Source organism: Miniopterus schreibersii (assembly GCF_964146895.1).
Source record: "Miniopterus schreibersii genome assembly, chromosome: 12".
Lineage (NCBI taxonomy): Eukaryota > Metazoa > Chordata > Mammalia > Chiroptera > Miniopteridae > Miniopterus > Miniopterus schreibersii.
Window position 1 is genome coordinate 57990126 of NC_138112.1, and position 16045 is coordinate 58006170.

The following is a 16045-nucleotide window of genomic DNA, read 5'->3' on the forward strand; positions in this document are numbered from 1 at the left end:
CACCAAAGAGTAAGAGACTGAAATGACGGGTCCAGAGGTGCTGAGAAATTCAGCGATTGGTCTGACAAGTTGGTAGTTACAGAGTAGTCACGGGGGTTTTCAAGTACAGCCCAGGGAATATAGTCAATAATATTGTAATAATATGCCAGTCGAGTACTGGAAATATCGAGGGGAACGCTATGTAAAGTATATGATTGACTAACCATGAAGCTGTATACCTGAAACCAATACAAAATAAAATTGAAAGTAAAAAACAAAACAAAAACGCAATGGATCTGAGTGGAAATAGACAGTTCTTGAGGGTCTTGAGTCTGACTTCTGCTGGGTATGTCACACGACTTCATTTCACGTCTCATCAGTCCTATGACGTTGACAGTGCTGACAGCTGAGGACTCTTAGGCACAAAGTGCCCAAAGTCTCACAACTTGGGAGTGGCCTCATGAAGACTAGAATCAAGGTTCACTCCAAAGCCATTGCCATTAACCAGGAAGCCATAAAGTCTCCCAGGAACTGCTCAGGCAGGGGACAGTATCCTTGAACTCAGTCCTGCAGGGTAAGTTAGATTGAGATAAGCAGAGAGGAAAAGGAAGGGAATTCTAGGCAAGAGGAGCAGTAGATACAATCAGAAAGCCTGGGAGAGGGAGGAAGGACTACATGGAACAGCACCTGCTGGTTGTAAGCTCCATAGGGCGGGGACCATGCTCTCTAGGGCCACGGTTATATCCCCAGTACCTGAGTGAGGGCCTGCTGCATAGTAGGTGCTCAGTAAATATTTATTGCATGATGAATACACAGTTGTCTTCTCCATAGACCATGAGCCTCTTTAGGGCAGGGACTAGGTCTTAGAAATCTTTGGATGCCCCACAGCTCCCGGTGGTAGTAAACACTCAGTAAATCTGTTCTGATGGCATGAGTGAATGAATGGCAGGTCAGGGGTGGTGGGAGATGTGCCCGAGTGAAGAGGTACCGACTTTAGGGAATACTTAGCAATGCACATGGGCTGGCGTGGTGAGAACATCCTGTGGACCGCCTTCAGTGCCAGGACAAGGAGCTCTTGTGTTCTCCTTGAGGCATTTTTTAAAAGCTCTCTTTTAATGCACAACATTGTGGGGTCCGCAGAAACCCAGCCAGTGCCCAGACTTTGATGGTGTGCACAGGAACCGAGGTCGAGCACAGCTTAGAAATCACTTTTCTGTTGGGCTGGCCTCAACCTGGACCCATTGACACTGCCTTCCTACTTTGGGGTGACCACATTGTTTTAAACCAAAAGAGACCTATACAAACTTGTGAATGGGATCCTGCAGGGTAGAGATGTTACTGGGGGGCCTGGAGTTGTTTTTAGGATCATTTGGCTGGAAAGTCCCAGCTAGCTTCCTCTAAGACTTGGTCTGCTCAGCCTAGGGGTTTTCAATAAAAGCTGCCCTCTCTTTTCAGGTGTTGGCTAAATTTGTGGTTTTAAGAAAACCTGAGAGACTGAAGGCAGCAGCCCTGGGGGAAGCCCTTTCCGTGGGCAGCCGGAACCTTCTGGTCCAGAGGAGAAGCCGTCCCCTCACCTGGACTTATGACCCGTGGCTTTGCCCCCAGCCTGCCCATTGAGTGCCACAAGATGGGCTCCTTCCGCAGGCCCAGACCACGCTTCATGAGCTCCCCGGTGCTCAGCGACCTGCCCCGATTCCAGGCCACCCGGCAGGCCCTGCAGCTGAGCTCCAACTCAGCCTGGAACAGGTAAAGGAGGCCGCCGGGTGTGGAGTGGGGGCTGCCAGGGGCCAGAGCAGGGCCGGGCACTGGCTTAGCTTCTGCTTCCGAGATCTCTGCTTCAGAAGGTCGTGATTATAGGGGCAGTTGATGAAAAGAGGATGTTTTCCTATGGTTTCCTGAGAGCAGATCCCACTGCGTGCTCTTTATTACGGTCACTCCCCAGCAGGGCTGCCAGTGAGGGGAGGAAGGGAGGCTGCCAGCCTGCGAGTAGGTGTGGGGAGAGGACCTGCTTTTGGGTCCTCTTGACTTCAGTCTTCCTGCCTCTCCAAGGACCCTGGATGGAAAATGATGGGTTCCAGGAATGGAAAACGTGGCCGTGTTCATGCCACAGGTTTTTTGCCCTTTCAGCCACCTGCAGCCCTGAGCTGTTTGTTGAGATGGCCCTGGGGAGGCAGAGCCCCTAACCAGGACTTGCTTCTGTTTCCCCGCAGTGTGCAGACTGCTGTGATCAACGTCTTCAAAGGCGGAGGCTTGCAAAGCAATGAGCTCTATGCACTGAACGAAAACATCAGGTACGTGCGGGTCGGGCCAGAGGCCGTTTCCCCGCGGCCTGAGCTGGGGCAGAGGAGGCCTTATCTTGAGTTTTGTTTTCTGCTTGGCTCTTCTTGCTGCCTCTGTCGGCTTTTATGTGGCTCTTATGGCTGTTAAGTCCCAAGACCCTCATTGGTCTAGACTTCTACTCCAGAGGGGGTTCATCCATTTCTTCATGGCTGTGTGTGTGCGTGTGCGTGGGGGGGGGGGCAGAGGCTCACAGATGGCAGCTGTCTTCTATTCTGTGAACATTGACTTTGCCCTGCTTAATGATTAGGCACCATGTTAGGCAAGATGCCTAGGGGTTGTAACTAGACTGCTTGGGATTTTATTGCTGTTCTTTGTACTAAGTGACTTCCCAACTATTTTGTGCCTCAGTTTCCTCTTATGTGAACCAGGGATAGAAAATGTGTCTACTTCCATAGGATTCTTGTATAGATTAGATTGTTACACACATAATCTATTAGAACAGGGTTAGAACACGCTAAGTACTTGGGCCTTGTAGCTCTTAACATCATTATTAGTTACTGTCATTCCTGTTAGGTTTTGGCAATATAACCCTCAATAAGACATGGTCCTTGAGGAGTTTATGGTTTTCCAGAATCTTCCCAATAGAGTAGTGTCGGCATTCATTCATTCATCAAATATTTGAGTGCCTCCCTATTGGCCAGAGACTGGAGAGATAACAATAAGCAAAGACACATGGACCTTGCTCTCCTGGAATTTATATTCAGCCAGGAAAATAATCATTAGTCAACCAGTCACACTTGTAAGATGCAGAAGTGCAACTGTGACAGCTGCTGCCACACAGCTGGGTGTTGAAAGCATGTCTGCAAGACCTGATCCTGCCAAGGAGGCCAGGAATGGTGATGCAAAGCTTGTGCTGTGAGCTGAGGCATCAGAGGGAATTAACTAGGTGAAGAGGGACCCAGGTAGTGGAAACTGCAGATGCAAAGGTCCTGTGGTGGCAGTGAGCAAGGAACTAAAAGAGAACCCACGTGCATGGAGTGCCAGAGGTTGGGTGGTGGTGTGAAGAGAGGGCAGAGAGGTGGGCAGGGCTCTGAGCACCAGGGTCTCCTGGGGACAGAAGGTTAAATATCAAGTCTTATTAATGCCCTGGTGTTCATTCCTCTCTGGTGTGTTAAGTACAAAACATCAAGGCAAAAGACTCAACCCTGGAATGGGCAGAACAATAAACAAGGCCATTATTCAGGTCCTGTTTACATTTAGTCAAGACCTGTGTTAAGGGTCAATGAGGTGTTTTAAGAGCTCTACTTTCATTAAAACCTTCAGAGCTCAGAAGTAAACAGAGTTGTGTTAAATTTCTATCCAGGTGCTTGAATTTCACATAATTATTGCACAAATATGGAAAGAGTCAACAGATATCATCTAGCCCAAGGCCCCTCCTTTCACAAAGGAGGAAACTGAGGCCCCAAGATGTTGAGTGATCGAGGCAAAGTTGGGTCAGCCAAGCCCCAGTTACAAGAACTCCATTTTACTCCAAGAACTCAGACCCTGGCCTCTCCGTGAGGGGTCTTCAGCTCACAATAGAAGCATAAATAAAATGGGGGACTCAGGAATGTGCTAATTGTTCCTCACTTCAGGAGACCAATCCTGAAATTGTATTTAAAATCTTTGTTCACGGGCAGCAAGGAAGAGTACAGGCCACGCCAAAGTTCACCAGCCCTGTGAGCTCAGGGCTACTAACTCAGAAGCCTCAAGTGCAGAGCATGTCTTCCATGTGGGTGAGGCCAGCCTGGTGCAGGGAGGTGAGAGCTCACCCCCTGCCCAAAGGGGATTACCCCGGCAGAACCAGGTCCCATGACATATCATCTTATTTCTCAAGAAGAACAGGAAATTAGGATTTTTATGTGAAATTTCCTGGCTTTTAAATGTTGATAAATAACCCACATTTCCTCAAACATCAATACAGCCCAAACAAAACACATCTGTGGGCTGAATTTGACCAACAGGCCGCCCATTTATAAGGTCAGCTGTGGCCTGCATGGGGGAGGCATCGCTCATTGGGAGTCGTAGCATCCCAGAATCTAGCACTAAGGCCACCGGAGGGGGAGAAGGGAGCCTGGAAAAGCTCTAGGCACCTTTCACATCCATCAACACACTTACCCTTCCTCACAGCCCCGTGAGGGAACCATTGGCATCAGTAGTTTACCTACAAAATTGTGGGATAAGAAAAACGAAGTAACTTGTCCAGGGTCCTGCAGCCATAAAGAGTGGAGTCAGGATTTGAACTCCTGTCTGACTTAGATACCTGGATCAGTCTGCTCAGGCTGCCATAACAAATGCCATAGACTAGGTGGCTTAAACAATAGACATTTCTTAGGTTCTGGAAGCCAGAAGTGTGAGATCAAGGTGCTGGCAGATTTGGTTCCCTGTGAGAGCTCTCTTCCTGGTCAACACCTTGCTCTGTCCACATGGCTTCTTTTCTATGTACAGACACCAGGGGAGAGAGCAAGCTCTCTGGTGTCCCTTCTTGTAAGGGCACTATTTCCGTCATGGGGCCCCATTCTCATGACCTCATTAAACCTAATTACCTCCAAATACCATCATGTTGGTGGGGGTGGATGGAGGGCTTCAATATGTGAATTTTCGGGGGGACACAATTCAGTTCATAGCAACGCTTGTGCTCTTTGCACTATATTGTAGTGTCAGAGAGAGAGGTTTTAGGTTGGAAAAAGGGTTAAGGTGATGGTCTTGAACTTCTTTCTGCCTTCATCCCTTTCATGAGCCTCTGAGCCCATGATCACCTTGTGCTGTGATTCTCAACACCCTCGAGGAGCATGACACTCACCCAACCCTCCGCTGCTGGGTTTTGGGGGCTGCTGGATATTCCTCTCTATTTTTTTTGAGTGATTTTCAGGCTGATGAGAAATACATATGGTTGGGCTTTGAAACGGATCGCTCATATGGGAATTGAACCCAGTCACAGCTGTTAAAAACCAGAGCAGAGCTTCTGTTACCCATGTTCTCTACTGGCCCATCGCCTGCCCCTTCTCTAGAAAGGTGGTTAGGCTGGAGATGGGCTTTTACATCACAGAAACAACTCAGAGTGTAACCGAGAATGTGGAATGCGTCCCAGGCCCGCCTGTGGCCTGGTCGTCCAAGCTGAATAAAGTGGGCTGACCTGCACATGTGTCCACATCTGTAAGTGCCTATGTGGAATTTAACACAGCTGCCCTTATTTCCATAATTAAAATGCCAAAAGAGACACGCTGTTCTGCAGTTACACTCACATAGCCAGGGGAGTTTTGCTTTTCCCTTTTTTTCCCTTTTGGAGGACCTGTTTGCAGAATAGATCCAGAAACTCCACAGGGTTGAGGCACGACCAGTGGGGAGGGCGTGTGCGTGAGGGTGGGGGGCACAGGACAGTCGACAGGGAAGATGTGGAAGGAGAGAAGGGAAGTTATTCTCGGACCCCTTTCCCAGTCCATTGTGACAGTTTTCTGTGCAAGATCTGCGTTAGGTTCCGTGGAAATCTTTAACTTAAGAGAGTAGCTTTTGGATTCAGAAAGACTGGGGATCATGATTAGACTAGCTGTGCCCTGGCCGCTGTGGCTTAGTTGGTTGGGCGTCTTCCCCTGCACCAGAAGGTTGCCAGTTCGATTCCCTCAGGGCACATGCCCAGGTTGCAGACTCGGTCCCTAGTAGGGGGCGTGCAGGAGGCAGCCGATCAATGTTTTTTTCTCTCCTCCCTCTCCCTTCCTCTCTGTCTTAAAAAAAAAATTTAAAAAAAGATTAGACTAGCTGTAGGACCTTGGGCACAGCACTTTGTTTTCTAAGATTCTTTTTCCTTTTGTTCAGTGGGGCTAATAATAACATCGATCTCATGGTGGTTGGGGAATGAGATAATAATAAACATGTCATGGGTACAGCACCCAGCGCATAATAAACTTAGTGGTTATTATCCCGTTACAATGAAAATCTAGCAATAGTAAGGTGATAAATGGTGGTGAGCACTACGCATGGGTGCCTGGGCGGTGTGGTGAACTTGCCCGTGCACAGTCTGAAGATTTCTCTAGCAGTCTGCACGAGGTGAGCCTGCTTTGAACTACAGAGGTCCTGGGTGTGCTCCTCCAAGAATGTGCTGGATTTGACATCGGGGTGAGGCTCGGTTCTTACATGGAGAGCCAGCTGTGTCTCCTTTCCGCAGAGCAAAGAACAGAGGAAATGACTCTCTCAGTTCTCCATTCTACTCAAGCCAAACAGTAATAAATTTTGTTGGATTGTACACACTCAGTGTCAAAGCCTCAATCCATCAGCTTCCCTGGGTCACCCCAGCCAGCCCTGACCATCTTTGTAAGTGTAGAGTTAGTATAGTCCATGGGAAACGTGAATCCTTTTAAATACAGGGCAAAAATCGATTTAGAGTTGTTTGTATGGAAAATAATACAATAATACAAAAATAGACTGTGTTTAGTGTATTCATCGCTGTAAACCTACTTTTGCTCCACCCTGTATTAGCCAATGTGAAGGATGACCAGGGAGGTAGAAGTTTTATGACTGTGTCCCAAAATGCAGTCATTACAAACAATGGGTTCTTCCCAGATGTGTCATCAAAAATGAACTCCAGTATAAGTTTTAGCAGGTAGACTTTGGGGTGGCTATGAGGAAGAGCTTTGGACTCAGGATGGTCAAATTCTAAAACATTGTTAGATCAAGAGAAGGGTGTGGAGACCTTTTAAGAACAAATTCATCAGGAATGTCACACCTCAAAGTGGCAAATTGCCCTAGATAAAAGTCAGGGCACAAGCTTCGTCAATAGGAAAAACCGTAAATCCGAATATTTTCTATCGAAACTGCCTTAGAAAGCAGGGTGTACACACTGTTATGTCCCTGGAGGCAAGAAAAAATGACCTTTCAGCATAGATGATATAGTCTAACCTGCCCTCCGCCTGCCCTGAATTTCCACCTGCCCCGCCCTGCCCTGTGCTGGTCCTGCGTGTCCTCTTGGTTTAAATTCTCTGTGGGACATCAGTGTGGTTTTTTATGCCCCTCTCCCGCCTCCGTCCTGCTGGGGCTGCATTTTGGCTGTGGGGACAAGCCTGGCCAGAGGCGTGGGTTTCCCGAGCTCCTCCAGGGAGAGTGGCCAGACTGCGCCACGGGAGCGCGCTCTTCCTGAACATTCTCTGAAGAACCAGCGCCAGCAGGTCCTTCGAGCGCTTTCAGATTTGCCCGGCGGGAGCGTGTGTGTAGAGGGGGCGGGTTGTCGATGCTCTTACTCATGTTTTCAGTGAGTGTCTGTGCAGCGCTCTGTCGGCCCTGGGCCGGGCTCTGGGGTAGCTGTTGAGGTGGGTGGTTCTTGTCTTTAGAGGGCTCACTGTAGAGAGAGAGGGGAACTGAGCAGGCAGTTGCCATAGGATGTTTTAAGTGGGGCGATGGCCAAATCCGGAGTGCTGGGGAACTGGGAGGATGGGCACATACTTAGATTTGGGCGAAAGTGATGCCTCGGTTGAAATCTGAAGGATGAGCAGGTGGCTGTCCGTGGAAACTGTCTCGCCGCTCCTCTCTCCATGCCCTCCCGCCCCCTCCTCCCTCGCAGGATTTTGTTTCTCTGCAGAAACAAAAATGCTCAGAGATGAGGTTTCCGGAAACCAGAGATGAGTTATCTGCAGCTGGCCTGAGGCAGGAAACTCACATTTTCCTTCTCTCCCCGACCACCTTGCTTCTGTTCATGCTGGGAGGGAGGTGTCTCGAAGGAAACCCCAGAGATTTTCAAGGAAAGGGGAGGTTCCAAGAATCGTGCTCGATCGTTGACAGATCTGAGTTGAAACGTCCCCCTTCAGAGTCAGTTGGCTGCCTGAGCCCCCAAGGGGAATCCACCTCCAATTTTTCCATCTCTGCAAGGGAGTCCCTGGGACCCACACCTGGGGGAAGGGCTGGGAGGAGATGAGAAGATGAGATGAGAGCCAGGGTGCAGCCCCCAGGCTGGCAGAGTGGGCCGGTCTGAGGCGAGGGAGTGATAATAGCAGACATTCGTATAGCGTTTGGTAGGAGCCATGCTTTAGAATTGTCACTTTTAAAACTCACTACATCCGTATGGGACAGGTACTATATCCCTGGTCTTACAGGTGGGGAAATCGAGGCACAGAGAGGTGGGCTAACTAGCCCAGTGTTGTATAGCTAGTTAGTAGCTGAGCTGAGATTTGAACCCAAGCCTCTTGTGTTCTTAAAAACTCAGTAAGTAGGCTGCCAGAGGTACACAGAGCTGGCATTATCTATATTTAGGCCTGACTTGCTGGGATATAGATGCGTTCATGCATCACAGTTTGGGAGGGCCCTAGTCTGGACCCTAGTTTGGGAGGGCGTAGGTAAGGTCTTCTTTTATTTTGGCTCCGGTGACTGCCTGTGTGTTGACACCTTTTGTCTGCTCTGGCTATGAAACAGACCTGACTTTGGGGGTGGGATGAATAGTTAGAGGGAAGTGGTGAATCTGAAACCTCCGGGGCTGCCTTTAGAAATGTAGACATCTCCCCTAAAAATCCAGGCCTTTCTGGAAAGTTCACTCAGGCAAAGTGGACCCACAGTCCCACCTAGTACTGGCCAGTGGGAGCCGAAGCCTGGCTGCTGGCTGTGGGGGAGTTGGCTGCAGCCCCCACTGTCCGTGCCTGGGCGCCTGCCCCTGTGGGCGTGGGAGGTACCACTGGCTAGTGTTCAGGCTGCCTCAGTTTGAGTTGGGATCTTCCAGTGTATGACGATGACCCCGGACAAGACGCTGAGCGCTGTTCTCCTCACCTGCAAAGCGAGGATACATCCCTACCTAAGAGGCTGTTGGAGAACTTGAGGAGCTGTGTGCCAGTGTGCACCACATCTGGCATCTCGTGTGCACCAGTTAGGAGCTCAGTGCATGCTCTTTGTTGGGGTTCTCCATCTCTTCCACGGTCCCCACTGCCACCCCCTGTGTGCAGAAACCAGAGGTGTGGGAGGACCGGCATTTCACCCGAGTCCTGGCCACCACCTCTGATGGGCCCCCATGGAATGTGCCTCTCACCCAGCTGGACTCCAGCTCTCCTGGTGCCTCCCTTACCTTCAAGCCCGCAGAAGTGGGAAGTTGAGTTGACAAGCCCGTGAGGGGCAAGACGGTGGGTGGTGTAATAACAGGAAATCCTGTCATCTGGGTTGGTGTCTTACCCGGTCAGCCGGGGAGGGACAAGGGATGAGATAATACAGACCAGTGGGTCATCCCCCCTTTTTTTTCTATTATGGCCCTTTTGGCTTCTGACTGAACTTCATGCCTTGCTTCCCTTGAGGGCTGGTCCCACTACGCGTTCCCTTCCCACTTGTCTCAGGTCTCTCCTTCCTTCCCCTCGTAGCTCAGTGGCTGCTGCTGCTGCCGGTGGGAGCAGCAGAATTGTTTTCAATGAAACCTGGTGTGGGAGTCCAGTGTGTGAAATAGAGGAAGCCGGGATGTTGCTTCCATCACAGTCCCCTCAACCCTTTCCCCGAGCTCTGCCCCGATCGTCTTAATTCCACCTTTTATCGGGGTGGTCTGGCCCCTACTCTACGGCCCCCTTCGTGAGTTTCACCTGCGTCCTTAATGCAGGTTAACTGCTGGTCTGGCGATACTTTTAAAAATATGCTGACAGGCAGGGGAATGGAGCTCTTAGAGGAGTACAGGCTCCGGGGTCAGATGTCCTGGGTGGAATCCTCGAAGCCAACAGCGGCCGAGCCTTGCTGTGTGCCAGGCTCTGCTCTAGGAACTAACCATTCTAGGATTAATTCCTTTAGCCCTGGGAACAATCCTGTGGAGTAGGTGTCTATTATCCCAAAGTTCCTGTTGAGGACACAGGCACAAGGGACTCAACCTGTGAAGCGAACCTGCACAGGTAGGTTATTGGTCACAGCGGCCGCGAAGCGAGCCCAGCTGTTCAGGTCCTTGCCCGCAGTGAGGCTCCTCTCTGTGGTGGCCTGGTCGCCAGCCCTCCTCACAACCTCTGAGGGGCCGTTTCCTTGGGTATAGAAAGTGGAGATGTTACTGCTACCTTATGGTTTTGTTTTAGGCTTAAATGAGGAAACACCTATACCTTGTTGACAATAGTGCCTGTGACTTAGAAAGTCAACTTTAACTGGGGGAAAAAGCCAGCCCCCGTCCTAGGAGCAATCTGGTTTTTATTTCTTATTTATTTATCTGTCTGTCTATCATCTATTTTTGCTCCAATAAGTCATTACTTTTCTGTTTCCCAGGAAAGGGTGGAAAGAGTAGAAGGAGGCTGCAGGATGCCAGGCCTCTGTGCCTGGGAGGAACATATGTCCTAGAATATCCTAGAATTGGGATTTTCATCTCTTTGCATCTAGGGAACCACAAACCACAGACTCTTCAATTCTGTTGTTTTCCCCCCGCTTCTCTTCCTTCTTATGCTCTCCAAGTTGAACTGGCTGACTCAGTGAGGACGGTGACAGGGCGAGTTGTCCCCCTGCGATTGTAAGTATAAGCATCTCTAATGCCTGGGCACTCTGACTCCCAATTTTTGGAAAAGATGGTGCTCCTGAGAGAGTGGCCCTGATGGGAAGAAATCACTGTCGGAGCTCTGTGTCACCCTTTCCTTCCAGCATCTAGCACCATGTCTGACACAGCGCAGGCTTTCAGGAAAGGGTTATGATTCAGTGAATGAATCCCCAGGGTCCCAATTCTCAGTCACTCTTTCCTTTGTTGGAGGGAAGCCGCTGCCCAGTTCCCCCCAGAAGGGTGGTGCATCGAGTCAGGGGGGTGGAAAATCCCTCTTTCTCTCAGTTCGTCTAAGACCGGGGTAGAGTTTTTCAGAAGTGCCCTTTCCTAGTAAACCAAGTACAAGCAGAATAAACACAGGGTATAGAAATAGAAGGTGGATTTTGCATATGACTCAGCCCCGGCCCTTTCCCTCTCCTCGCCCCTTCTCTCTCTGAGTTAAGTTCTCCGGTTACCAGCCTGAGGGGGTTTGGGCTGGCAGGTTCTCAGGCCTGTGGGATTCTCTGACACTCCTAGGACAGCCTGCTTCCTGATATTGTGCCCTTGATGGGAACTCCCTCCCACAACTTCTTCTCGGCTTCAAGCCATGCACGTAAGCTTGGTGGCGGTTATTATTAATTGAAAAAAATTGTTTAATGGTTTTTGAATAGGATTGTGTTCCTAGGGTACAAAATTTTAAACATATAAGGAGCTATATGGTGAAGAATCTCCCTTTCCGGTGCCCCAGAAACTCAGTTCCCATCCCCCCCCAAAGATAATATAACAATAGTTTATTGTTTAGTCTCCCGAGCTGCTTTATGCCCATATAAGGAATATTTGTGGAAAAGCAGCTGGGGATACCCACACTTTATACATACAAGGTCCCTGAGCAGCGTGGTGTAGCATCTGCAAGCCAGTGTTGTTGCCATCCCTAATTTCCAGCAAAAGCTCCAAACTTCTCTAATCTCTCACTTGGGGAGATGGAGAACAGGAGAAAAACCCAGTGCATTTATACATAATTTCAAAAATGCTGTGTGTGTGTGTTTAAAAATCAAGGTGCTAATTTCAGTGCTGAGGGCCTCCTGGAATGCAGATCATGACAGGAATTTGTTGGTGTTGTGTAAATAAAAATGTGCCTATTCCCCTTTTTGACAAGGTAGCATGTCGTACAGACTGCTGTGCATCTTGCGTCTTTCTTTTCACTTCATGTGACGTAGATCTTTTCATAGCATTCCTTAGAGCACGTCAAGGTCTTGAACTTGGGACTCGATAAGGGACAGATGCGTGGTTCTCTTGCCAAACCTAGTTTTAGCACTTCTTCCAGTTGCGTGGAATTCCGTTGTCCGAATGAACCGTATTTTTCTGGGAACACTTCAGTGGTGCACATTTGTGTCGATTCCTGTGATTTGCTGCAGTGAAAACTCCACACACGTAGGCAGAGGCCTTGTCTAATTCAACGTGCTCGGGCAGAAATAAGACGGGGTTTTGTAAGGGACGGAGGAGCTTGCTGACTCGCCCAGCCAGGAGAGGAGAGCGCTGACTCGATTGGTCAGATAGGGTCGACTCTGTTCAGATAAGTCTGTCTGACGATACCTAGCGGGGAAGGTCTTGAACGTGGGACTTAATAAAGGACAAAATGTGTGGGTCTCTTGCCAAACCTGGTTTTCGTCCACTACGTCTAAAGTATATAAGGCAGACTCCCGCTCCTGTGCCTGGCCCCTTCTCAGTAAAGGACAAGGACTGCCCTTGCCCGTGGGGTGAAAGCGCCTCAGTGTCCTGCTGCTTTGCTCACCCGCCACCACCTCCCGCCTCCGGTGGGGCTGCTTCTAGCTTCGGTCCTCTTTGCTGAGCCCGTGTCTGGGCAGTTGTGTCGAGTTCACTCCTTAGCCTCCGCTCCGTTGTCAGCCGGTTTCTACCTCAAGCTTTGCCTTCTCGTGATGCTCTGCAGAATTCTGGCCTTGGCCGTGGCTGGCTGCAGCCCTGGCTGGACCAAAGGGGCGGTGCCTCCCCCTCACTGTAGGCTGGAGCCTTTTCCCCCTCCGTGAGAGGCAGGGGAGGAGGCAGGGGTTGCTGGAGAGCATCGTGAGACTCCCCAGTACCACTGTGAAATGTCCCTGGGCCCCAATCACCTGTGTCGTCACGTCCAGCCAGTTAACTATTGTTATGTTACGCTTGGGTAGATGCCTCTTCTACCTGTTCCAGGAGGGTCTCCATAGTTCTTGACCTTGAAGCCCACCCTTCTGCTGACCTCTTCCTCTTGCCATTTTCCCTGAAGCGTCTTCTTGAGTACAGTGTTTTCCCAGCGCAGGTTCCTTGGGACACCCGTTCCGTATCATCTGGTCTCAGAATCGTTAGTCCCTCAGCATCGTGAGTCCCTAAGATAAGCCGGGAAACTGTTCGAAGTAGTGTGTTAATAGGACTAGTTTCCCCACCGTTGAGGCTGGGCTTCTTCTCCTCTGGTTGGGAGACTTCCCAGTGGCCATGAAGACCTCGCTGGGAGGTGTTTCCCCTCGGAAGCAGCCGTCCTGCCTCTTCCTGCTCTACAGCTGTCTTCTGGGGCTGCCCACTGGGTTTCTGTTTTTCATCAGAGAGACACCTCTAGCCTCTAAACGCCCTGATGACCAAGCTTCTCGAGGCCCAGTAGCCTCTGTCGGACCAGCCCGTACCTGGGGAAACCCCTTGGTTGTGTTGATGGGGTGGCCTTCCAGGAGCTTGCCGTGAAATTGGATCTCAAAGTGCAGTATCCGCCACAGACACGTTTTCTGTGGTGGGAAAGGAAGGTGTTTTTCTTGCTCAGCGCCTGTGTGCAGCTGCCCGGGCTCTTTCTCATAGAGAAGTTTAGATTGCGGGCGTCTCTTCTCCTGTCTCCATCCTGCTGGGTTTGTGTTCTGCACAGAATGATATCTCGCCGTAACTTCCTGTGTATCCTACACGTGGGAATGCGTTTTCAGGGAGGAATTAATACCCAGCAGGTGTTGTCAGAAGCATTTTGCTCCTTAATAACCAGGACTGGTGGGATGAGTAAAGAAATCATATGAAGTCATGAAGAGGGTCCTCCCAGGGAACTCACTGGAGTGGGAGCCAGTTATTCTTGTTTTTAGCTTCCTTACCTGGATCCAACTAAAGAAAGAGCAGTAGGGTGGGTCCCATGATTTGACAATCTCCATCCTGTCACTGCAGCTCAGTAACTGTTTGCTGCCTGGATACATAAACTCTGTATCCATGGTGGGGATGCGTAACTCCCCACCAGGGTCCCCTGTGAAGGACCGCCTCAGTCCCTCGGGAATGGGAGGAAAGACCACCCAGACCATGGCACCGAGGCGAATGCCTCCGCTGGATTTGGAGGAGAGCTGGGGCGGGGTTATGGGAAAAGATGTTGAATTTGTAGAAGGTCTGGGTTTGAATCTTAACTCCGCCACTGACTTACTTAGGGGACCTCTCTGAGCCTCCATTTCTTTATCTATACGTGAGGGGTAATAATTGCCCCTCTCTCCACACACACGTACTTTATAACCTTTGGTTGAAGAATGTATGAAAGATGCATTTTAGACCATAAAGCCTACAAATGTGGGGACTTACAAAATTGTGGTCTTTCTCTTCTTGGCATTTTGTTTGTTTGTTTGCTCCTTCTGAAGCCAGGAGCCTTGGCCTGCCTCCACCAGCTCCGTTAGCTGGGACCTCCTGGAACTGCCTTTTTGAGAAGGTTGTTTTTGTGAGCTAAGAAGTGGGCCCCCTATAGGGTTTCCATCACCCCAGTTCCCTAATAACATTGGTGGACTGGTATTATCAGGGCCGAGGAAAGTTCACCCTTCTGGGGCTCGGCCTGGGCCCCTGCCATTGGCCAGCATGCCATCATTGTCACCTGTCCGTGAACTGGACAGCGGGAGCTGTACCATTGAGGGCTGCTTGACCGTGTTTTTCTCTCCCCAGGCGGCTGCTGAAGAGTGAACTCGGATCCTTTATTACAGACTATTTCCAGGTAAGCGTGTGGGTCTGAGTGTCCGTCATTACTGTGCCTGTGAGATGTGTCCCTAAAAGGGTGGCCGATGCTGTATACCTGGGCATTCATTCAACATCCGAAATGAGCATCCCGAGTTCCTGCTGGGCACTGGGCACTGCAGTGCAGCGGCTGCCTGGGAGCACGGGGCAGGTATGGTCCCCGGTCTTCAGAAGGTCATAGTCTCAGGCACGGGCTCCTGGGCTTTTTAGTCTCAGGACCCCTTTATGCTCAAAGCTTTTAACTTATTTGGATTCTGTCTATCTGTCTTCACTATATTAGGGACTAAACCTCAGAAACTTTACAATATGCTTTAATTCACTTAAATAACAAAGTTATTAAATATTGGCCCTGGTTGGTGTTGCTCAGTGGTTAGAGCATTCGTCTGTGCATTGAAGGGTCACGGGTTTGAGTCCCAGTCAAGGGCACATACCTGGGTTGCAGGTTCGATCCCCAGCCCCAGTTGGGGTGTGTGTGGGGAGGCAACAAATTGATGTTTCTCTCTCACATCGATGTTTCTCTCTCTCTCTCTCTCTCTCTCCCTCTCTCTCTCTCTCCCTCTCTCTCCCCCTTCTCCCTCTTTTCCTCCCTTCCACTGTCTCTAAAAAATCAATGGAAAAAATATCCTCAGATGAGGATTAACATAACTCTCAGAATAAAAAAATAGTTAGGAGAGTGGCCTTGTTTGATGTGTTTGCAAATCTTCCCCATCTGGCTTCTGAGAAGGTAGCCAGACCCTCATATCTTTTTCCCATTCAACCTGCTGTGATACTGCATGTCGTGGCTCTGGAGAACTCCACAGGATACTCACGGAGGGTGCAAGGTAGATAACAGCCTGGTGTTGTTAAGGAAGTAGTTTTGAGCATGTGGAAAGGTCTGAGGGATCCCCCAGGGGACCCCAAACCACACTTTGAAAACTGCTTCTCTCATGACATTCCCCCCCACCCCTATGTATGGCATCTAATTGGGTTAATTATAGGTACCCTTTAGCCAAGTTATTTCTTGTTGTCTATTTTGTTAAAGACAGACTTGTATCAGATGATCTAACGTTTCTCCTGCCTGAACACTTGTTATGGGGCAAATGAGTTCAAGGTTTCATTAGAGGATGGTTTCTAATCCCCTGACACAGCTCCCTTCCTGATTTAACCCACAGGCCATGGGGGGAGGCTGTGGGGAGGTGTGTAACACCTGCATGAAGTCAGAGTGCCCGCCTATTGGCTGAGTGGTCTTGGGAAAGCTGCTTCACTGCTCTGTACCTCAGTTTCCTCATCTGTAAAATGGGAATAAAAATATGATCTACCTTATAGGTCATTGTA

The 16045-nt window shown here is 49.8% G+C and overlaps 1 protein-coding gene across 4 annotated transcripts in view; it reads left to right on the top strand.

The window, feature by feature from the left end:
- The window catches only part of PRR5L (proline rich 5 like), a 60152-nt gene that overhangs the window by 15049 nt on the left and 29058 nt on the right, over positions 1 to 16045 (top strand). For 2 of the 4 annotated variants that reach the window (XM_081153009.1, XM_081153010.1), the window contains exons 2-4: positions 1435 to 1725; positions 2190 to 2270; positions 14663 to 14711. In XM_081153009.1, coding sequence (XP_081009135.1) covers positions 1562 to 1725; positions 2190 to 2270; positions 14663 to 14711 — 294 coding nt within the window. In that variant the 5' untranslated portion in view covers positions 1435 to 1561. Of the gene's footprint in view, positions 1 to 1434; positions 1726 to 2189; positions 2271 to 14662; positions 14712 to 16045 lie in introns of those variants that run through there. The other 2 variants (XM_081153011.1, XM_081153012.1) reach the window with 1 other exon arrangement.